Source organism: Corapipo altera, unplaced genomic scaffold (genome assembly GCF_003945725.1).
Source record: "Corapipo altera isolate COAL_440 unplaced genomic scaffold, ASM394572v1 44, whole genome shotgun sequence".
NCBI classification, from domain to species: domain Eukaryota; kingdom Metazoa; phylum Chordata; class Aves; order Passeriformes; family Pipridae; genus Corapipo; species Corapipo altera.
In genome coordinates, this window is record NW_020884880.1 from 6,885,634 (window position 1) to 6,909,938 (window position 24,305).

At 37.8% G+C, this 24,305-nt stretch overlaps 1 protein-coding gene across 6 annotated transcripts in view; it reads right to left on the reverse strand.

The window, feature by feature from the left end:
- Positions 1-797: 797 nt before the first annotated feature.
- ETV1 (ETS variant 1) overlaps positions 798-24,305 on the reverse strand; it is a 65,892-nt gene continuing 42,384 nt past the window's right edge. For 5 of the 6 annotated variants that reach the window (XM_027639084.1, XM_027639082.1, XM_027639086.1 and 2 more), the window contains 5 exons: positions 16,016-16,084; positions 13,615-13,683; positions 10,293-10,462; positions 6,164-6,265; positions 798-3,633 (listed from right to left, as the gene is read on the reverse strand). In XM_027639084.1, the coding sequence (XP_027494885.1) occupies positions 3,412-3,633; positions 6,164-6,265; positions 10,293-10,462; positions 13,615-13,683; positions 16,016-16,084 (632 nt within the window). In that variant the 3' untranslated portion in view covers positions 798-3,411. The remainder of the gene's footprint in view (positions 3,634-6,163; positions 6,266-10,292; positions 10,463-13,614; positions 13,684-16,015; positions 16,085-24,305) is intronic. The other variant, XM_027639085.1, reaches the window with a different exon arrangement.

Consider the following 24,305-nt stretch of genomic DNA (forward strand, 5'->3'; position numbering starts at 1 on the left):
AGGCACTGATCCCTCGGGAATAGTCCCAGGTAGCAGAGAACCCTGAAGATAAAAAGATTCCCTGCAAAGAGCTCTTTGCAGGGAACTTCTGGAGAAAACAATTGTTTATGTTCTTGTATCCCAGTTTCTCCTAGTTTCTCCCTTACAGCAACCCACTGTAAGTAAAGTAAGCAGATCTGGTCTGACACGGATATGAAATCTGCACTTTCAGTGAATGTAATATAAAGGTTTATACTGTAGCTGGTGTGTGAGAAAGTGAGACTGGTGTAACCTTGGAGAGAAAAGGCTTAGGTTTTTTGTCATGGAAGTCATATCCCTGAAGCAAAATTTGTACATTGTCCTAAATCTGTAATCTTAACTCTCTCAAATGGTTTCTGAGGGGATCTGTCAAGCCTTTATCTAATTTCATCTCTGTTCAGCTACCGATGCAAGTGAACTGTCATGGCAGATGAAACCTGAGCCCCTTTGGCTGCATCACAGTGCGTGGGTCCTGCAGTGATGCCTCTTGACTTTGTTTCACAGTAGCATTACTCTGGGCTGCCCAGCTGCTCTGGCCAGCAAGAATATACACAAGCAGATACTCACAGCTCCTACTAAAGAGGTAAAACCTTCATTTTCCTTCCACCTGTGGTACAGCTTGAAAAAAAGTGCTTTTTTGTATATGTTTTTTTGAGTTACACTTTGCAGGAAGCTACTCTAGGCACTGGGAACAGACCCTCCTCTCCCCTTCCAAAAGAATAACCTTACTGCAGGGGCCTCTCCAGTCCAAATGTTTAGGAATCCAATACACAACAATCTTGCAGAAATCAGCTGCCAGATTTATTATTCTACCTGAAAACCCCAAACAAACAAAACAAACAAAAAAACCCCCAAACCCAACCCCAAACAAACAAAAAACTGGAATAAAAATAGACTTTAAATAAACCTCTTAGGTACATTTTAAAAAGGGTTAATCAGTTCAGTGAAAGACTTTTTTATCTTCTGCTCAGAAATTATGTAATGTTGGTCTGACTGCTTGTTTTGTTCAGTGAGTCACTACCATATACAGATAAATATATATATTTCTTCTTAAATATTACACATTTGATGCATTTTTTAAATCTTTTTTTTTCCTTTTTTTGTCCAACCCCTTTCCCAAATACCCCCATCCTGCCACAGGCAAGAGGCGCTCCATGCTGACATTAAAGAAGCAAAACCAATCCAAGGACTTTTCATCAAAGCATGTTTCATTTGAACCTTATTTCAATGGAAACCACAATTTTTTTAAACAATATTATCCAACCTTTTCCCCTTGCTTTTTGCTAGTTCTGCAATTTTAGACTTTTTCTGGGTTGATCACCAAGTATTTAAGTGCCATTGAGACTTACGGATGACAGAATTAGGTGACATATTAAGGTATATATACATTCTCATAAACTATGTTGTCTTACAGATCTGAGTAAATTAAATACCTGCCCAAATGTTTTTTATGCACCTGTGGTTTCTAGTGACCACTGCTTCTTTACTTTTGATTAACTGTATATTAAAATATTCATAACTTAGGTAGTGTCTTAACTGACAAAGGATAGAAGATTAACCCACCACCTAGGATTGTCTTTGAAATCCATCCATTATGATGAAAATTATTCTTGTTTTTTTTTATGGTTATGTATTCATTTTTCTCTCACTTCTTGACAATATAGGAAAATGAGGTACTTCATGTAATACCTATTTAAATTTCACTGGGCAAAAAAAAGAAATCCAGATCTTACTCCCTCTCCCTTCCTTCAAACTACAAATTATTGTATTTCAAAAAAGGTGCTCATAAATATTTAAAACTTTTGGGATCCTGTCAGGACCTTTTTTTTGTTTGTTTTACGTACGGAATAGCAGGTGTGGCTTGTGTTCGATTACCCCTCTCAAAAAAATAAAACAATTTGAAAAAAATAACAAAACAACAAAAAAACCCTCAAAATTTAAATTGTCTTCCGAGCATATCTGATCACATTTACATTTAGTGTCCAAACAAGCTGATTGGTAACACCAGTGCCAGCACTACAACGTCATACAGCAACTTCATGGTATTCTTTGACAGTTCGTCTCCGTTCCACCAAAAATTACAAAAGGTTCTGCAGAGCTTTCCTTAGCAAGCTGAAGCTTACTAGTCATTTGTGGATGCGCATAAAAGCTGCTTATAGCACAGCTATGGCGTAAGCTATTTTCTAAGCAATAAATGGTTCAAGTCATCTATTTTGTCCTGAAATGCTACCTGTAGTTACAGCATTGCTTATAAATGGTCATAGTAAATTCAGCATCAAAGAGAATATTACAGAAAAAGACAGCAGCAGAAGCATTAGCATTATCTAGTATTTATATATGTTATCAACATAACACAGCAGTAAAAGGTTTAAATGCATATTAATGGGTACCGTGTCTAAAAATTTACTAAAGTACCTATTTAGTGTATTGGATATTTTTCTCAAGGAGTGCCTGCTGTGTCTAAACAGCATAATTAGATATGTGACTTAGTACAGTTAATTCCTATTGATTAAATAACTTATTTATGTACCAAAGGAAATGGAAGGATACAAAATGTTTTCTCCCTCCTGATCATGAACCTGTATTTAATGCTGACATGATCATCAGAAAGCCTACCACATGTAATTATTACCCTCAAATGGATCTTGAAAAATCTGAGCCATAGAATGACCATATATGTATAGCAATGTGGCACCAGATACAGCATGCAGCTTGCAGTCTGAAGTAAGGGATTTTGCTGCTTGGTGAATGTACTTATGGTCCCTCTGTCACTAACTAGGATTTTATTTTGAGGCCATGCCCCCCCACAAAAAAAAAAAAAAAAAGAGAAAAAAACAGGAAAAACTTTCCAGATATCTGGCTATTCTCAGAGGCAAGGTACAAGATCTGCCACTGGAAGCTTCGAAATTAAATGCTGTAGTATATGCTTTGCTTCTCTTTTATTACTGTAGAAAGACAATTAAGAATGGCAAGAAACAAATGCCCTAGGCATGCTGTGCTGATATCATCATAAAGTGGTTATTTTGCACAATGAGAATTAACTGTACTATGGATACCCAGAGAAAATGTACAATATCTTATGCTGATATGAAACAAAACAGACATGATATAGCTTTTTTGTACTTAAAACCTGTATGTTCCCTTCCCAAACTTAAGTAAAAAGCAAACCCACCCTTTTCCTCCTTTTACACAGAATAACGTTTAGGTTCCAACCCACCCCTTTCAAATAAAGTGCGCTGTCCATGGCAGACCATAGGAGTAATGCAACAGGAAAAGCCCCTTTTAGTGTACTATTTAAAAAACAAACTGAAGTCGATTCAGCTTTCCTCTGGGTCTTGTGAAAGAGGAGAAGCTTAAGGGAGGGGGAAAACATCCCCTTCACTGTCACTGCTGTTAATAGACATAGCCTTCATTGTAGGGGTGGGTGTTGCAGCAGCCACCATCCTGCATGTAGACCATGCTCTCATCAAAGTGGGACAGAGGCACAGTGTCCTCCTCATTGATGTGGCGCTCCATGTCAGTCTTCAGTAAGGGGCGCTGGTTGTCCGGAAAAGCCATGGAGAAAAGCGCTTCAGGGTCACAAACAAACTTGTAGACGTATCTTTCTCCAGCCACCTTAAGACAACAGAAGGGGGAAAAAAGGTGCAGTGTAAGGCCTTGCGTTTTGCAACTCCAACAGTCTTGTGAAGAACTCACCTTTGTCACACAATTAATAATGTGACAGAAGAACTCATTAGGCAATGACCTGGCAAAGACAAGAGGGACCCACCAAAGCAGACTGTGCGGAATGATCTTGATTTTGCCACATGTGACATCCTGTTGGAAGATGGACTAGGTATTCTACACTCAACATTTGTTTGCAATCATTTCCTATACTTAACCACAAATGGAACTGTTCTTATTGGAAAATGTAAACAAATTGTCACTACAGTGGCAAAATAAAATTACACACTCTGTGTGCGAAGTGGAAAAAAGAATCACATTGCATGACGGAGATCTGGATTTCACTTCACACAGATTGATTCATATTTACGTACAAAAGCACTCTAGTTATGGTGGATGCTGATTGCACAGGCACAGCGTAAGCAAATACGTAGGCTAATATGTACTTAGCAATTGCTCATGCAAAGCTGGAACATTTAGATTTGCTTATGGAGGGGCAATTTGTCCAAAGATCCTAAAGTTTTCCCTTAATCAAATGTCTGTGCTTCAATTTCCTAAAAGCTAAAGAATAATAAAAAAAACACTGATTTCTTGTCTTATTAAAAAACCCAAACAACAAACAGAAGCCAATACAGTGTCTTCTAAAGCACCTTATTTTAACAATTGTGCTTAAAAATATGAACCATGTCATATGCTCACAATTATTAAAATTATTTAAAAATAAAGATCATATTGCCTGCTTCTTGCAACCTCAGCTACCATGGCACTGAAGTGAATGAATGAAGATGGAAAAAGTGTCACAAACTTAACAACTCTATTCTTATGGGTACAAAATAGTTTGAAGCACCTCCTTAAATTTTCAGTTTATTTATTCCACAAATAGAATTTGATGGAGGCTGTATCTGCAATAGAATTTTTTACATCAACTTTGACAAACTATAGGCTGCATTCAGAAATTAGGCTTTTGCATAACCTGCTATCATTGCTTAATTTAAAACACAGGAGGGAAAGCATGTATACAAACTTTGCAGTAAAGAAACCTGCTATGAATCTGCAATTCCCATTAGTTTTTAACATACACAAACTGGTGAGATAGATCGATCCTAGGACAAGCCTCAAACACTGCCATGTCAGAAAAATAAGCACACAAGTTAGCTTTCAATTTGTGTGTTAAATATGTTCTTCTAGTTAATAAAGTAGTAGCTTAAGATGTAGTAAGCTACCTATCAGAAGTACTTGTAAACTTTCCATATTAAATGGATGTGTGGGTTGGGGCAGCATCATCAGCCTTCTGGTATTTCAAACCCCACCTTTTCAGCTTGCTTCCCTCTCCTACTTTTTCTTGCCTCTCTGCTGCCTTTGTACTGTGCTGGCAGCACACTTGCCTACGCAGCTGAGCTGTAACCTGCAACAAGGAACTCCTCTGTCTGAAGCACCAGCCAGCAAGCTCAAGCATTTCTGCTTCTCTTCAGCTGGACCCGGTTTCCAGTCCACTTTACAAAGATTCAATGTATAGTTACATGACACACAAAAATGAATAGGGTGCTGTGCTACTGAAGAACCATATGACAATACTAGCCCAGACTGTTGTCCAAGTTGACTCCTGGATAGTGAAAAAGAAGTGCACTACGACAATCCCACAATCTAAGCAAGAGAACTTGTTAGACTTCACAAAACCTACTGGAAAAGCTGCCCAGAGTAACTTGAGCTGACAGCATTGTTTCCATTCATGGAATTGGCAAATGGCAGGTTTAAACATGTTAATCATCACAGGTCACAAAACTAATGTGAAAAGAGATGGAATAAGTACTACAGCACAAGGTATTCATTATGATCTTTGATCACACCTGCCAATTTTGTAGATAAAGCAGTCAGGTCCCTCCTATTGATTTGTAAGTCAATCTACATAGTACTACATAGCAAGATTTAAAAATATACATGTAAATCAGCAAGTCACAGTAGAAGAATGGATTGAATACTGTCAGCAAGACCAGACTGTAATATAAAAATTGTTGTTAAATATTTTTCCTAATTCAGTCTATTAAAATATTAAATTTCAATTAAAAACAGTATTATTACAACACTACTGGTAAAAATATTAAAGTATTTTGTATGTTAATAGGTGTAAGTTTTCTCCCCTATCTTACACTTACTGAAGTACCCAAGCAGTGGGTAGCTAATTTAGATCCGCAAATTATTAATCATACTGTACTCTACTGTTTGCCTTTCCCAGCTGCCAGGAAGCTCTTTTGGATATTTTTGAATGTTACCTCTTTCCCTAAAATCATGACATGCATTGTGAGAACTAAAACCACAGACACTTTTTACATAGGAAAATAAAATATCTTAATGCATATGGTGGACCTGGTAGGTAAAAAGAGCTTAGTGTTTGCCTAAATAGATGAAAAAACTACATAATGCAACAAGTTATGGATTAACATGCAAGACTCTGGTGAAACTTAATACAAAATTAGCTACTCACCTTTTGCATGATTCCCTTTTCATAATAATAGCGAAGCGATCGGCTGAGTTTATCATAGTTCATAGCTGGCCTATTTTTCTGAATCCCCCAGCGACGCGCCACCTGCCACAAAAATGGATTAGCATTGATTTGTTAAATGCATTTAACAAGCAGATCTTATCATCAGATACTTTATTTGGGGATGCAGGAGGGAGAACCCTGCAGGTGCAACAAATAAGAGAAAAGGTTGCCATGACCTGAATTTCCCATGTAGTACTATGATTTTCAATTGGAGACACATCACCATTAAACCTGAAACCGGCTAACTTATTTGCAAATGTGGTGGAGGGTTTTTTCTTTGCTTTTTAATAAAGAAAACCAACGAAAAAATAAAGCCAAAGACAGACAAAAAGTATTTAGCAAGTTACACCAGAAAATTTTCACAAAAGATGAAAACTTATCTTTAGTTTGATACTATGGATAATTGTACTATTCCTGTCTTTTCCTTGCTGTCAGAAAACTAAGTTATATTAAACACACATTCATGCACATGAACACTTAGTTCATGAACTAATACAGACTGTACTTGGAATGACAGCAATGTTGAGATTATTAGGAGATACAAGTCAAAAGCCAACTCCCAGTCTTAAACATTACTTCAGCAAAAAAAATGAATTATCTGAGGAGGCAGAGTAATCTTTTGGAAGAACTATATGGTGGTATGAAGAACGGAACAGAAATTTCATAGTTGCAGTTGTATAATTTCCCTTAAAAATAACAATAAAAAGTGAATTGCAAGTAACTTAGGAAACCATTCCATAGAGAATTATATGCCTTTTGCTCTGACTTATGATTCCTACTTGCCTTTACGCTTCCTGTTTTATCTAAAGATAGTTCTGGACAAAGACACCCTTTGTTTAAAGAGCTTAACTTCTTATTCCCCACCTGAAATTATAATCAGCTGTTGATGACATTTCAATTACTGTCTGTAAAAATGACTATCACGTCACCAGAGGAAAAAACAGTCAGAGCTGATGAACTCTCTAAAGCACATTTTATAAAAATGTTCGAGAGGTGCATATGCATACAACTCAGGAAAAAGGACAGAGCAGCCAAGCAGTTTCTCTGCAGACTGCTCTACGAAACTTTCCCATAGGTGTCCGGAACTTTTTGATGCAAGCCATAGGCAACAGACACCACTGAGTATTGAAGGGGACTCATCATCATGGCTAGGCTTTGTGAACGAAGATTTGGGGAGGGCTCTACCCACGTTTGTTACAAGCACGCTGGTGGCTAAGAAGGCAAATACGAGATAGACTCGTCTGGTTGCAAAAGGCACAGCAGAAAGACTCCTTAGGTGGTATATTCTGCAAGACACAATTCTTTCTGCATTGTCTTTTCTCCTCAAGAGTGATCCTGCGTGCTTTCTCAAAAGCATCAGCAGTGTTAAAGATAGTGTGTCTTCAGACCTCCCGACTGGAGAAACTTGCTGCCGCAAAAGAGGAGCCCCGAAGAGAAGATACAAGGACTCCCTGAAACAACATTTCAGTCTGAAGGGGACTAAACAACAGCAAATTCCATGATTTTGATCTCCATATAATCTCTAAAATTTCTTTCAAAAGTACTATTTCCTTTCAGTGGTGCAGCTTTTCAGGCTTATGTAAATTATCATGGCTCTGCTAATTTCAGCTATGTTTTAGCTGTACTGAAACACACCTCCAATCACGTCAATTTATTCCAGCTGCAGATCTGACCTAGATGCGTAACCTTGATTCACCTATTCATCTTCGCAACACATCCCTGCATCATTCTTTGTCTATTCCTTCCAAGTTTTTTTCTGCATTAATCAGAGTCCTGAATGTCCCCAACACAACAAGCTTGCAAAATAAATAAATACACAGTAAATATAACTACAACAAAGTAATGATTAAGAATACGGTCCATTTTTTTGTGTGGTATTTTGACACTCCTAAACAGGTAAGAGGGTCCAGAAGGAGTCTTGGTAAGCAACTCTTCCTGTCCCAGAACTGCAGAGCATTTACATAGTCTTGCTCTGAGGAAGGGATTCAGACTTCTACCCTTCCACCCCACCTTCCTGCTTAAGGTTGCTGTCCCTGTGACAAAGCAGTATAAGTGGACCTACACCCAATTCTCAGCCTCCATAGTTCACACACACTTTCTGAATGAAATATGGCACTCCAGGTGCTGATACATATTCATTTTTGTTGTCACCCTTTCTACAAGGGAACAAACCTCCAGCAAGGAATGAGATGGAAAGGTCCCGTCATTTACATCCTAACCTGCCACAGCAGAACCAACAAGCTCTTTGATTTCCCTTCAATTTACACTTGGCAACCAACAGAACCGTGCAACTTCCTATAGGCTATTCTTATTTTAATTGAGAGATTCATGACATTCAAATGAAAACAACTTAGGCTCCTTTGTAATCCCTAAAACTACACAAGAGTCAGGCAACTTTCAAGTATCCTGCCTCCTCCAGATCTCAGATGCAGTGCTGCTCAAAAACAAAGCAACTTCTACATAGCCAGACAAGCAGATGACCTGTTTAACTTAAATTAGAATATCCAGTTCCTCAGGGAATTACACAATAAGGAAACCTTAGGACTTTGTTTTGCTACTTTCCTTTCCTTAGCTAATAAAATCTATAAAGTTTTTGCACCATCTGCTGGAAACCATTTTTCAATAAAACTCTTAAATCTTGAAAAAATTTGGACATAGACAAAACTAAGAGGGTAAAAAATACAGAGACTGAGAATGGGGGAAAAATTGGATATGTTATTCACTGAAACCAAAGCTTTTCCAAAGATTTCGCTCTGTTCTGAGACAGGTCACACAACTGGGCAATCCATGTAGCCTGCTAAGGCTGCAGACTTGCAAGTTTCAATATCAAATCAACTCAGGCTGTTCTGAGGTCAAATCCTCAGATGCACAACGCCAGGATCTGCCCTAACACTAGTGAGGGGAATGCTCAGACAAACTAGAGCCAGCACAGGGGTCGTTGCAGCAACCTGCTCCTCAGCCAGACCATGTCAGGAAGGAAAGGGACATCAATCCTATCAGGGGACATCCGTCTCCAACTACTCAATCATCCCCATAGAGCTGTTAGCAGACAATGTAACTAAAATGCAAGAAAGCTTTCAGATTACTTCTACCAGCAGATGGGTGGCAAACAGCAGAAATAGCTGGTGGAACGCAGAACCAGCCACACACCCCCGAACATTCCTACTCAGTTCTCACTCAGAGAGCATTCTGTCAGAAAATTTGCTGTGGTCTCCTCTACTACCAAACCCTATTCAAGGGGCAAAAAAGTAAAGCAGAGAGATATTGCTTTTTGACAATGCTAATTAAATCCTCCACATCAATTTTACAGTAAAATTCACATACACCTGATCTTCCAAGTTTTCATGACTGTTGACAATACAGGATAGGTTATGTAATGTTACCTAGTCCAAAACTTCTAATGTAATAAAACATTCAATTTAATCCTTTTTATCAAACAAGTGAACTAAGTCATGCTTCAGCAAATGTTCATGAACGCAAGTAATTTTATCTATCCCATGAGTCCTTCATGGTTCAGGAATGCCATGCATGTGCATCACTGTTTGCAAGCCCACAATCTAAGCTTGCACTAAACAATCTAATGATACACATAAGCAGGAAGATTCTGAAGAAAACCCTAAATAGAGGGAAATTTATGCAATTTTGATGGGATATTACTGCCTAAAAATCTTAACCTTCTCCTTTGCCATCTGTCAGACTTGGGGCACTCCACTCTACAACCTAAAAGTTCCAAGTTCCCACATCTTCACACTGAAGAATATTTGGTGTTGAAAGACTTTTAAGGGAAAAGCCTTCTAAGGATATTGGAACAACAGTTCTATCCATAAAGTGGCTCTGAAAAATCTGGACCCCACAATTAATGTGAAGTATTTTGTAACTCTAGTACTTGCAATACTTTTATTATTTTGTGTGACTAGGAGTCAAGTCTGTGCTTAACCACACCTGTCACCCTTGTAAAGTGCTACTGAAGCAAAATACTGAAGAAAAATAAGGCCCAAGCCCAAAGGAGCACAATTCAATTTGCAGGATGAGGCAGTGGATGTGAGGGCATGCTGTATGCCTAACCCACCTCCTCTGGCTCAATCAGCTTGAATTCCATGCCTCGACCAGTCCATGCTATGAAGTGGGAGTTTGATGGGTCATCAAGAAGAGCTACCAAGAACTGCCACAGCTGAAGCGAGCCTCGCCGCTGGTACGTGGGTCCTTCACGGTACATGCCCGGCTCCTGTTTGACATCACCTGCACAGAACAACATCACGTAAGCACTGAGCAAAAAGCATCACCACAATCACTCACTTTGTCAGATAAACTGGCAAAGCTGTCATTAGGGTTAATAAAACAGAGGGAAGAAACAGCCAGGAACATTCCCCTGTTTGCTGGTGACTTACAATAACATATGAATATACTCAAAAGTACATAAACTCATTCATGATTTATGGAAGTCTCACTAAGCCTCTTCCCATGTACTTTTGATACATGCAAATCTCGCTTGCAAATCACTTTGTAATATCCTCTGCCTGAAAGAGCACAGACTACTTTTGAAGCAACTCTGATATGTGAAGAACTGTGTTTGTGTACTATACTTTGCACAGACCCCAGTTTTGATAATGTAAGGTATGCTTCATAAAGCTGCAAAACCCTACTGAGTGAAACTTCTTTTGCATGCAAATGCTTCTAAGGAAAATGTGACCAAGTATTTGACTTGGACTTATACAGCATGTGCTTTATGTACAGGTATGTAAATCCTGCAGATGTGTGAGTTCCTCTGTGGCATACTGAACTTGCATATAAGCACATATGACTTTTCCTCATATCTACATATTAAATTAGTATTCCCCTAAAAAGCAGTGAAGTTAATTTTTCTAAAATTTTAAGTCTAGAGGAACCTTTTAAAAAACCAATAATAACATTCTACTAGCTGTTCCACAAACTGCCAATGAAAAAAACATCCCTACCGTCTTTGTTGTTTTTAAATCATATTCATACTAAACCACTCATGCAAACAACAACAGCTGAAAGGTTTGATATTGAAGCAGACTATTTTTTGCTCCACACAATGACTGCAATCCTTGATATACTGGTAAAACTCCTCATTTCAACTACAAGAACAGTGATACCCTCCAATAAACAGTGTGACCCATTTAATATGGAAAGCCAGGAATTTACATTCAACCACAACATTAGGATGCTCTGATGGCCATTACAGAATGGCTCCATGGAGTGAAAGGTAGAATAATAATATTAAAAATGGAGCACTTCCTTTTGTAATAAGGAAAGAAAATTGAGTCAATAGCTGTGGAAAACAAATAAATCAACACAAGGCTTTTTGGCTTATGTGAGGTTCAGGTTCCAGTCCTGAAAGGCCTTCTTTTTCAAGGACAGGTTTTTTCCTTTTAATGATAGCTGAGCAACGCACAAATAGCAAGTGCAGTACTGCAGAGGATCAGATTCTTTGCGTGTACCGATCTTTGATTTCAAACAAAGCAGTTGAGAATCTACTTCTGAAACATCAAGACTAGTCCTGAGCTCATCCAACTTTTGCTGTACTGGCCAGAATATGATGACACATCTGCTATTTTTTTCCTCAAAAGTCATCACACTATAAGTATAAACACACGTATTTGCATCATGACATCAATCTTCTAGAGAGTACAAGGTGTTCTCTCACTGAATAGTCATAGAAGCTAGCAGCAGACTGCTTGCTTTGCAAGCACACAAATATTTCCCAACATTTATTTCTTTTACTTTATTTGTATTTATTTTTCATTTTCATTCCCTTCCCTGTACAAAACCCAAACAAACCAAAAGGATTTTCAAGGAAGATATAGATAAATGCTACTCCTGAAGAGTTTTAACTTCTTGTAGTACAGGGTCTGATCTCCATTTTCATAAATGTAAATATGAATTTGCCACTGGTACTCAAAACAGATCACACCCACGATCATTTCTAGGGTCAAAAAAAAACCCCTGACTCGATGTGCTTTAAAAAAAAAAGAAAAAAAAAAAAACAAACCAAACAAACAAACAAACGAACCCCACAAAAAATCAAAACACAAAAAAACCCCAAAAACCCAACCCCCCCCCCCCCCAAAAAAAAAACCCCAAACCAAAACCAAGCTCATGTTACAAAGCCAGGGTATAAAGTAGACTTCCAATATACCATCCTTTCAGTGAATGTGTTGATGCAGTGACAATGCAGTATTGGCTTAAGCAATTTTCTGTTAGGTTTAATATTGTTTAAAATTATCTATTTCTTACTAACCCCAAAATACATGTGATACTGTTTGAAGAATGTGCAATTATTTGGGTTACTTTCATTTCAGAGTCTCCAAGTCTTCAGCATACACAACAAATGCTGCTAGACACACAATAATTTTGTAATCCATAATTGATTCTCAGGGGAAAACAAACAAAATAAAGCAGGAGAAAAATGCCAATTCTCCAGCTCTACTTTTAGCTATGGTCAGAGAGTTGTTCACAAGTTTATCAGGAAGTATCTGATGTTTCCTGCTAAAATAAATAAAGCACCATTAAAAGAAATACACTAACACAAAAGCTATACTAACAACACTACAGTAACATATATACACTAACAAAAAGCCACTCTAGCAAATTTAAATAGCTTGTCTCCAAATTACTTTCCAAAGCTGCAGACTAACAGCGTTAACTGGCAAGAAATACAGTGTCCATCCACTTTGCTTATAATGAAATAAATCTGAAACCAACTGAGTTACTTCAGGAAACTGATTTTACGTCAGAGTAACTGAAGATAATTTGGACCAATACATTTTAATTGATGTCAGAATTACTCTTAAAAAAAAAAAATCTGTTGTAATCGGTAGTGTTGTGAAAAGAGCATTGATTTGTTATCAATCCCACTGAAAAATAAACCACTAGTGCATTTAACCTAGTGGAAATACATTGACATAAACCCAAAAATGCCCTATACACTCACTCCCCACTATTCATCCCTTCAGCGATAGCTAGACAAGAAGCTTAATCCTCAATTAAACCAAACTTGCTGCTTTCTCTGCTGTTTTGTAAATTATAAGAACAGCTTTCATTAAATCTCAAACAACAAGTGCTATGTGATCATCAGTGAAATGGAAATCCTCCTATTACTTTTTTAACAGTACAGGAACTGAGCTCCTCTGCCACAACTCTGGATACAGTATCTTTTGCTGGTAAAAGTCGAATGACATCCTATTGAAGAGGAGACTTTGGTTTCAAGAGACAAAGGTCAGCTTTGGTTGGGCACACCGCAAACGGTGTATTAAGGAATCCTAAATTGGAATGTTACTGGGCTTTTTTGATCAGCAACAGAGAAAAGTCCCTCATCTCTTTCGTTTTCATCTCCCTACACAAGAAAAAGAGAGATGTGTCATACATACCGTCAAACTTCTCTGGAACAACGCAAGTGTCATCATAAAACTGCCTAGGTCCCTTTTCATACATACAGCCTGTAAGTTAAAAAGAGAGAGGTGTTTATATAAAAGATGCATGAAGAAAGAAGAGATCATGCCAGGAATCAGATTAATATCCCACATCCTTTACACACTGTCCAATCACAATATTCTAGCCTCAGTACAGGGGTGTTTAATTAATGTGTGTTTTCCCAAAAGACTGTTAATCTCTACCTGCAAAAATGAATAAGCACCCATTTTTTTCTATGATTTGTTCTAAAATGTTTGTCTCATTTTTTGTTTGAACCAGCATGGTTTTGACTTTTAACCATTAGTTCCTGCAGGTCTTCTCCCTGCAAGACTAAAGAAGTATTACTTGGCATTTCCTCCTCGCACTCACAGAAGTCACCACCACACACTGCCCTTGATGTTTCTTCCAATTAGGATAATTTTGTGAATTTTTTTTTTCATTAGAAGATACTCTATGTAACCCAGCGGTCTTTCTGGCACATTCTTTTGTACACACTCCTACTATTCCCTACTATGTTAATGTTTCCCTTTATCAGAACTGTGCTGCATACCAGTACTGGTGCTCTCTCACCAGCGCTACTTAGTGAGACAAAACATCTCCTCCTCTCCTGCCACTCTCTGACCCTTCTTTCGACTGTGTAAGTACTACAGAAGGTTTTTTCGTCATAATGTTGCAGTGTTTAGTTGGGCTGGTCTCCCACTGTCAACCTGAGGATGGGGAGGCCCATCTCAAAATCATTTTTTCTAATATACTGCTTCCCAGTTCCAGAGGCCTAAAATTGCATATTAAAAAAACATTTTGTTTAATGTGCCCAGATTACCAAACAATTCAAAATGCTTTGTGTGACTGCCCTGTCCTGCCTGTTATTTACCACTCTATCTTTGTGCCATAAAGTTATCTATTAACTTTGTTCCGTATCTTTACTGAAAATGTTGAATAGCAACACTCCTGATATCAACTCTTATAGAACTATAACAGAAACAATCCATTCAGAGATGATTGCTTAGTGACAGCCACTTCTAGATCTGTCAGTTGGCCAGGTCTTAATGTATTTAATGTGTACTTTATTGATATTGCTTTGTGCTAACTTCTTAATCAGAATGTAATGCAGAGGCAAACTGAATGACATAGAAAGTCTAACTATATGATACAAGCATCTTTAGAATAGAATCAGATTTGACATGACCTTTATTCCATAAAATCATGTTGACTGATTTTCAAATACAGAAAACAAATATTTAGCAAACATCACTGATTTTCTATGTCATTCATAACAATTTTGCCACCGTCAACCTCCTATGAGTGCATAACATGGCTAAGATTGGCTTTCCCCTATCTGTGCAATGATTAAAGCTCAAAACCTGTTGGCATTAGCCCTGCAGTGTGTGGATTTTTCCCTGATGTCTTTCAACTCCCTTATCAAGCTTCTATACTTCATATAATTTCAAATACTAAGACTGTTAGAAATTTCCATCTCCTGTTTCACCTTTCTTATTTGACAATACCTTCTATTTCTTTTTTTTTCTGCCTTTATTTCACCCCAGAAGCAGCTGGGCTTTTAGCCAGATGTGTTATCTTTCCAGTTATGTCTTTTCACTAGTGAATGAAGTCTTACTAGAAGGCTCTGAGTCACACATCTATCTGGATTCTCATCAATCTCAAAACAAAATTCCTCAAAAGTTTGTGAAATTTGACTCTTGGAAGAAAAACAAATAAACCCTAAACAAACAAGCAAAAAATAATATATTGACAAGACAAATACACAAAAACAGGGGAGTGGAGGGTATAACTTCTCTTTCAGTGGTCTTCTGTTGGCCTTCTTATTTTTAATACATATAAAGTGCTTGTACTCAGAATTATTAATTTTGACAATTACCTAAGCTCTGCACTACTGAAATCACTGGGAGGTTTGGTACTAATCTCAATTTTGAGCCTAAAATGCAACAAAATATTGCAAAAATAATAACAAAAGAAAAAGCAAAAAATTTCCACTGAATTTAAAGTATAAAATGGATTACTTAAGACAGTTAAACTGAGCTTGTCACACCAATAGCCTGGAAAATATCACTTGAGCAGAATGGCTGAAACGGAAGTTTTTAAGCATCTCTTTCTTTCAACTGCTAGAGGCCTTTAAAAGCAGAGTAAGTTTATAATATAATTGCTTCTACTCTGATCAACCCATGGTACTAAAAGAAGCTACTAAAAAATCAGTGCATCAGAAACTCAAGACTGGAAACAGAATGAAAGATGATGTGAGTCTTCCCAGAAGCAGAATTAAACCAGTGAACCCCAAATCCCCAGGCTTTTTAATTTTTTACATTTCTCTCATACAAAAGTGATACATAATAGAAAACTTAACTTCTGTTCTGTTTGGGTGAGCCAGGAAGCCTTCTTGCCTCATGTAAATGGAGTGGCAGCTAGGCACTTCTGAAAGGAGAACACGACAATGCAAGTCAAAAGACTGTCTGGAATTAAAAGTGTGCAGGTTATCAATGAGACAGGCTGCAGGCCGAAGAGCAACAAAAAAGGATGCAAGTTACAGCGAGAAGGAACCTGTCAACAAACAGTCAGCATTTCAGAAGAGTACACACAAGGCACGGTAAAAGAGAAGATCACGATATGAGGATCCTAGACCATATCTAACATAGGCACTTGAACTCAAACCCTTTTGTAATAAACTTTGCTAAAAAGCTGACTCCCATGGCAATTTCATTTTAGACCATTTGCAGACCAAAAAATCCACACCACAGACCACAAATATTTTAAACCCTATGCTTGTATATCTATCTTTGTAACTAATTCAACTCAACATTTTTAATCAACTGTACTGAAAAGCCTGCCAATCACATTGGAGACCTGTAAACTCTGCATTAACTCAAGGCATGTCAAAGTGAATTTAGATTAGGATATTGCTTTTTAGACTCTGGTGAAGGATTTAAAGGGTTAATGAAATTTTCTGTGATTGCTAAGCATTTTATCTACGAATTTAGATGTATCTATGTCACTCTCCACTTGCACATCCTCAAACAAAAATGACACCTTGCCCCAAAAAATTACTGCGCATATTCTAAGTAAAACCAATATTTATTTGCTATTCTCCACCTCTACTCAAATCTGCAAGAATGAGAAAAACCAAACAGAACTAATGAAAATGGTGTTCTGTAAATGTCTCCTTTTTTTCCCTGTGTCTTGCACTGTCCCCAGGTAGCCACATCCTGTGCACAGGAACTTGCAAACAGTCTGCCCTTCTAGACTGGGTTTAACCCACTTCTTGGATATCAAAAGTTTTGCTTAACAAAGTCTATTTGATCTTGTGATAAACTCCTACCCTAAGCTATGCAATCTGTTACCAGTAACTTGTAACTCTTAAAGAGATGCAAACAGAGGTCGAAAGAGCAGACATTATTTTTCCAACACTGCCTACAGACCCTTTCAGACTGTGATTCCAAATTTCACTGTTCACTGACTAGTGATGAGTATCAAAGATTTGGCAGGATAAGAAAATGAGGTTTTACACTGACTTCACAAAACAAGTGAAACACAGGGCAGTAATAAAAAGTTTCCTCTAAAAGCCCATGGTCTCTCTTGCACATCTGTGCCAAACTCCTCATTACCTCCTCTCTCAATGAAATGCTCAGTGCCTGCCTCCTCAGGCTTTGACAATCTCCAGTGTCTCAGGCAGCTATTCTGAGCAACCACAGGAATCAGTGACTCAGTGATCACCCGAGTCAAGTATAGCTCTACAGACTAGAAGTCAAGGCTACAAGCAGTGGTTCACCTGCAAGGAATCATTCATGTTTCCAAGAAGACTGCATTTTAAGGAGAATGGAAAAATCTACGTAAAAAAGAGGAAGTTGTAGAACTGAAACAGATGCTATTTTCTATTTTAGGTAAAAATTCTCTAGTATTGGCAGCAAAGCTCTTTTTGACTCATGAACTCCACTCCTGCAGAGCGATACAGCAGAGTATACAGAATAAAGAATTATGCATGCATTCAAGAAGTTGTCTTTTTAGCCAATTCAGGGTTTTATCCCCCAAGCTCCTAAGTCAAGTATAATTAACATCTGGAGTCTCTTTAAGGCAAGCATTGTTTGTACCAACATTACTTAATCTTCTGGTCAGCTTGTGCTTAAACAGCCCACAGAAGACCGACAAATACAGCAAGGAAGAGTTTATTTCTCGTAAAGTAACTAGAGTCTTGTTATCCTAAAGTGCTATCAGTTAATTTATGACTATCAGAGTGGGTCAGACTCTAATCAAATTGTAGAAACATTTCCAAAGTGATTATTCAATCAAATGACTAACATGGTTAATTAGGAGCCATAAACATTGCTCTGAAGTTCATCAAAGTAATGACTTGCCCAGAAAAATTACTGCTAATTAAATTGCCTGCTGCTTTCATTTCTACCTTATCTAATAAAAAGTCCAACCAATGAAATTTAGTATTGCAGTTTTAAATTGTACTAAATGCTTGACTAAGACCCAGAAGTATTTTTACAGGCTAAGTGGAGCTACTTCAAAAGAAAACATTTTAGTGCAGAAATTACAGAGCAATTATATGTTTTCTTCTCCTTAAACCATTGTTTCAAGACAACAAATAAGACAGAAGCAGACATAAAATACTCCCAGGGTAAGATCCAAGTGTTTGAGGTGACTGATTTATGACCTGTTATCAATTTTTAGTGTTTGAAGAAAAATGTGTCTGGATTTAGGACAAACAACGAGCTCATTTTAGACTGTTAATGAAGTAATTCCCATTGTAAGGTTGGATCCCTTTTAAAAAAGCCCCAAAACTAACAAAAAGATGGAAACATAAAAAAATTGCTTATCTGTTACTATTAATTTGGAGTACTTAGAGGTCAGTCTTCATTGCTCCTCTTATTAACAGAAATGTAGCAGTCATCTTAAAACAATGACCATACCATGAAACCATTTTTTTCCTAATACATGCTGTTTTAACATTACATGTAATCTAGACACTGCAGAAATGCTTTCTCATCTAGGACTATCACAGAGGAAAATACTGAAAATAAGCTCTGCTGTGCCTTCATCAAAGTACATCCAAGCAGAAAAAGCCCAAACAGACTTTGTCAGGACAAGAAAAATCTGCTATTGAATTTAGCAGTCACAGGTTCTAAGTTTCATTATCAAGTAAGACACTTGAGTGGTCCCTTAGTAAGGTAGTATTTCATATTAATTATCATGTCAGAATGATAATAGAATAGGAAAAAAAAAAGAGAGAAGAGAAGAAGAGGAAGGGCTAGGTATTCTCAGTCCTGCATAACTCAAAGTAGGTAAGGAATCCTTAAATTGTCTTTTCTGATTGTTTTTAGGAGATAAGGACTAGACTTCAGACCCACAATCTCACCTAGCACAGAAAAAAACCAGAATTTCAGCCTGTGTCCTAATCAGGCTAGACATAGGGAACACAGAGCTTTTGCAGGCAAAGGGATGAAGTGACTGACTGTCTTCTACAAGGTGAAGTGACTGTCTTCTGAATAAAGCAGAGCAAAGCAGGAACTAAAACCTGAACCAGGATTTATTCTTCAGCTGTTCTTGTTTCCGACCCTACACAGCCTTCCTAACTGAAGGACAGGTTGTTATGTAACACTCTAACTCTGAATTGCTTTTTAGTTCACTTTATCAACAATACCTGAAGATCTGGAGGCGCAGGGCACTACCCATGTGCACAGGACAAAGCACAGTGTGATACAGAGGTGCTGCATTACATATGTGCATGTGCAGAGGGAGAGATGTGGAGACGGAGGTTTACAAGGCGTGTGCCATCTGAAACAGGGTGAGTAAGAAGTTAACTACCTGCCTGGTGTCACTCTTCGTATGGCAGCTCAGGTGAACACTACAGTGTACTGAGAGCAGCTGCCTTATTCAGGGAGCTTGTTAACAAGTCACTCAAGTTCATCAAACAAGCCTACTTCCCTACATGCTTAAAGTGATAACACTAAAAATGGAACCTTCTTACTGTTTTCCTGCCTACTTTTCCTATTTACACTTTATTACCAAGTAAATAATATTAAAAGTGGTTCCCAAAAGAAACTTCTCAAAGGAGCTGTTTCCCAAAACTCTCAAGTGACTCCAATGGCAGTCCCATAATTTAACTTACACCCTGTCCTCCTTAATTCTTCTTTTGGTCTGAAAAGTAATTATGTGAGTTTTGGCTCCTATTTCATCAATTCAGAGTTTGTATATCTATACAGATAGACTTACATGTGTCCCTTGTGTTCCCACAGACAAGAAATGCAGCACACACAGATTCTTTACCTTTGTGCTGTTGGGTACAGACGGGCACACACAAGCCTCTCAGGCAGCTGGGACAAACCTGGCTCCCAGGTGTCACACACGTCAACCTGACCCTGTGCTACACACTCTGAGAACACACGAGTCATCCCTTTGGTGCCTTACAGAGCTTCACAAAATGCTTACTTGCACTTCTCGGCTGTTTGATGCAGCGGGACAGATTTTTACCAAGTGCAGAGAAAAAAGTAGCCTTTTAAAAATAAAATGTTCAAGCTAGAACGCATCATACTTTTGGCATCAAACTTAAAACATCACAATCACACTGCAAGTAACTTTTCTGTTCATGGATTTTTAAGAGCACTGACAAACTGTTTACAAAGGAGCGCTTCATCCACCACTGAAACATATTTAGCCGTCTGGTGGAAAGCAGCTGTTTCCCACTGAGAAGCTCTGACCAGCTCAAGGATGAAGAGTAATACTGAAATGACCAGAAAACAGGACCTTTTAGGCAAAAAAGGCAATTCTTCAAACTAGAGTGTAACAAGTGGTGAAGGCAGCACCAGGTATCACTATGTTTTGCAGGGAGAAGTACCAAATGATTGTTTTGGATCATGAAACCTAGAATTTTTTACAGCTGCAGAATACACTTAGATTAAAACTCATAAGTCTCCCCAAAATGAGACATTGGGGTAGAAATACTTGAACTAATTACAATGTCCTTATACAGGAATTGCTTAAGTGTCTTCCACCACTCAAATGCTGGTGGATCAAGTTTTAGTTCAACCACCTTTAAAAGCACTATCCCCTCAGAAGCTACGTAATGACAATGAGTCCTGGTAATACAAAAGGCAGCATTATTTTTTCAGTAGCAGGTTCAGCATTAGAAACGTAGATGCACTGAAATTACATGGGTGAAAACAGACAACATCTACTCTAAAAATCAATCTAAAAATTAAGGAATCTTTTCCAAATCATGATGCAATTTAAAAACATTCAGGATGGAAGGTTCTATTCATCATTTTCTCTGTCACCAGCCTTTGCACCAGCAATCAGGGAAAAAGAAAATCTACAAGTATCTGCACTCTTAGATATACACAAACACTTCCTCCGAGAAAATAGCTAACTAAAATTTGTTAAGTTTAATTTCTTATACCTCCCTTGACAAAAATCTACCAGAGAATTAGATTTGGCCCCACCAGTTCATGTCTAAGTGGAATTATTACAAACACAGAGAAAAAAAATCTTAAGCAAACAGCTTCCTTTCCACAACTTTGGTTTTTAGATCTATGACAACATCTAATGCATTCTGTGAGACCAGATGTCAACAGCCTGTCTAGGCGATGTGTAACTTTTTATACAGCAGAACAGGCAAACAAAGGCTCATACATTCAGTTCTGAATTGAAATTCCACATGGAGCTGATCTTTTGAGCATACTTTAAAATCATGTATTTGCTTTTATTAACCCCAGTAACTGTAAAATATATCTTAAACATCACTCTCTTTTGAATTCAACAAAAGACAGCAGTATTTTCTTTTCCTCTTACTCCTTTTGTTGGTAATCTTACTGCAAAAATGTCTGTGTTGCTTTTTCTCCCCCACCCCATCTCCTGCCTGTAAAATTGAAGTTGGACAAACACTGCACGGCTGAAGTGACATATTTGAATGGAATTCAGACCAACCAGTTCCTGTTTATGTTTCTGATTTGAGAATGTAGCCTTCTCATTCACTATACATTAGAAACACACCAAGGCCATAAATGGTGTCAGGTTGCAGGCAGGCAGGGCCAAGCAGCATTAATCATTACTTTAAGGCAACTGGCAAAGGCAGCAGCTGAGGGAACACTACACCCTTCAGCTTCACATAAATGGACATTCCAGGGTTTGGCGTGTGTGGGTTGGCTTTTTTTTTTTTTTTTCCTTCAGCATCCATTTTATGAATGAAACTTCAGGCTGCACAGAGTCCATTCATATAAAAGCTATGCTCACAGTGCTCAGTCTCTCGGGATCAATCGGTCTTGGGCAAGGCTGATGTGATTGGTTTAAGGCAGGCTTCAGCCTTCCATTACTGATTTAAAATGCAGCCTGTGTCCATTTGACCTGCGTTAATGCACAAAGAGTAAATCCAGACTGCGCTCTCAATCCTCAAATCAAATCATTAGCCAGTGCCACTTACTGTAACTGTAGATTTACAGGATATTTATCCATTTCTTTGAAAAACAGGGACTGCAGGACAATTTTTCAGATCATATTGTCTGCTTTGAAAGCAAAAATACATGTACAGTCTCCTGCCTATACACTCCCATTAACTTGGTATTCAGGTTTTCCTTTGTCCATGAAGATAACATTACAAAATGAATTCTATTCTAACTACAGACAGAATTAGTGAATAGAGAAAATCAGCTAGATTGGAAGCAAGTAAAAAGTTAAAATTCTGCCTTTCATAGCAAAGTTCTAAAGTCCAGGTTTTCCAAGTTCCCCCCTCAGAAGCTCTTATTGTCTACGATCATACCATCCAAAGGCAGATTTGTTTACATATTTTTAGAGCAAGTACAAAGTGCAGTGCAGCTTAACTACCGAACAAAATCCATACTCATTCACTGAAGCAGCACAGCAAAGACAAGCTCCTGAAACACAAGGATGAAATATTTTAAACCACAGGGAAAACTGCAAATCTAAAAATGAGGAGGGGAGACTTCTTAAACTGAAGAGCAAAATCCCATCCCTTCTCCCTTCTTGCCTTTTTGCCATCCGGATTTTCATTCAGAACAATTGTACCTCTGCGTAAAAGAATTTTTTTAAGGCCATAAGGAGATGCAGTTTTGTGATGTCTATACTAAAGCACCATATCCAGGAAAAGGATGGAGTAAGTTCTGTTTCACAGAGCATTTTATAAAACTGTGTTCAAAAATACTGCAAATTTTTGCAGCCTGACACAACAACAGTAACAAAAAGAAAAGGAAAGGAAACCCAGAGAAAATTAGAGGAAAAGATTATGCAGCTGGAGGATTTATAAACAAGATCCAAGATCTCAACGAGCCACACTGACAGAGCATCCATGCAAACCATCTACAGAGATTTAGAGGTGGTACGTTAATATCAAGAAATTGTTTATGAAGAGGTGTAGCTAGGAGCAAGGGAGTGGAACTGATCAAAGAGAAAATTTAGGCTTATGATCAAGAAACATTTCTTCACTGTGAAGTGTATTTGTCTGTGAAATAAACTCCTAGGGGAAAAATTATAGTAATAATACTTAGCACTCACACAGCTCTTTATGTTTTCAGAGCACTGTACAAAAATTAACCAGTATAATCAAAGACAGTAGTAGAAGCACCATGAGTTGTGTCACTTTAAATGCTGCATTGGTCAATGCACTAGACAATATCCTGGAAAAAGCAAACCTGCACTGACTGACTGATGGCTAAGATTTCCTTTTTCTCTTCATATTAACGTCTCCAAATGTCTAAACTTTGCCTTCAAAAGTACAATAGAATATCCAATTGTTGTTTAAAAAAGAAATGGAAAAAAGGAAGGGAATCTGCAAAAATATATACTCTAAAGAAATAATTCTTTTTTCCCCTTGAAATTTCAATTGAACGCTTTTTCCCTTATGCTATTCTGCAAACTTCCAAATTTAAGAATATTTCAGCTGGTGCCTAGAAAAGAATGTGCTATAGGGACCTTTTCCCACATATATATGCGTTGACTTGCTTTCAAGAAACACCACATCATGTATTTGAAAGGACTTATGCATTTTATTCTGTTCCCGATCATTAGAATGCTAACAACATTCCATATAAGAGCAAACTTAAAAAGTTAATGTGTCACAATTCAAAACTTCCTGCACAAACCTGATACAGCACCTTTGCTGCAAATGAATTATGATACAGCCTTTTGCTTTGGCACTGTTGCCTTGAGTGCACAGGTCAAAACTGTTTGGGGAAGGGAGAGCCATGCTGTAAACAGTTTTGCAGGTGGAGGCCCTGCTTCATTTGTTACAGGGGCTGGAAGTTGTGTACTTAATGAAGCAGAAGTTCTCAAGAAAGGAAAAGATAATACATCTGAACGGTCAATTTTAGGACCCAACAAAGCCCATTCAACCCCCAATGAGGTTTTCCAAAGTAGCCACATTATTTCTGTCAGATTTTTGGTATTATGCACTTCTTATTTTTATTGTGCCTACACTGAGATCCTAATCTGATGTTCCCATACTTCTTCACCTACAAATACAAAGAAAGTCCCTAGCAGCTATGCTTTGAACACATGTAGTACATAATGTGCTTTAAAAATTATCCAGTTCTAACTGGGTACCCAAAATAAACAGGTATATATATCTGATGTGTCTCTCTGCCTACGCTTGTCTCTCAACAGAGGGGCAGTTTCCCATCCATTCTCA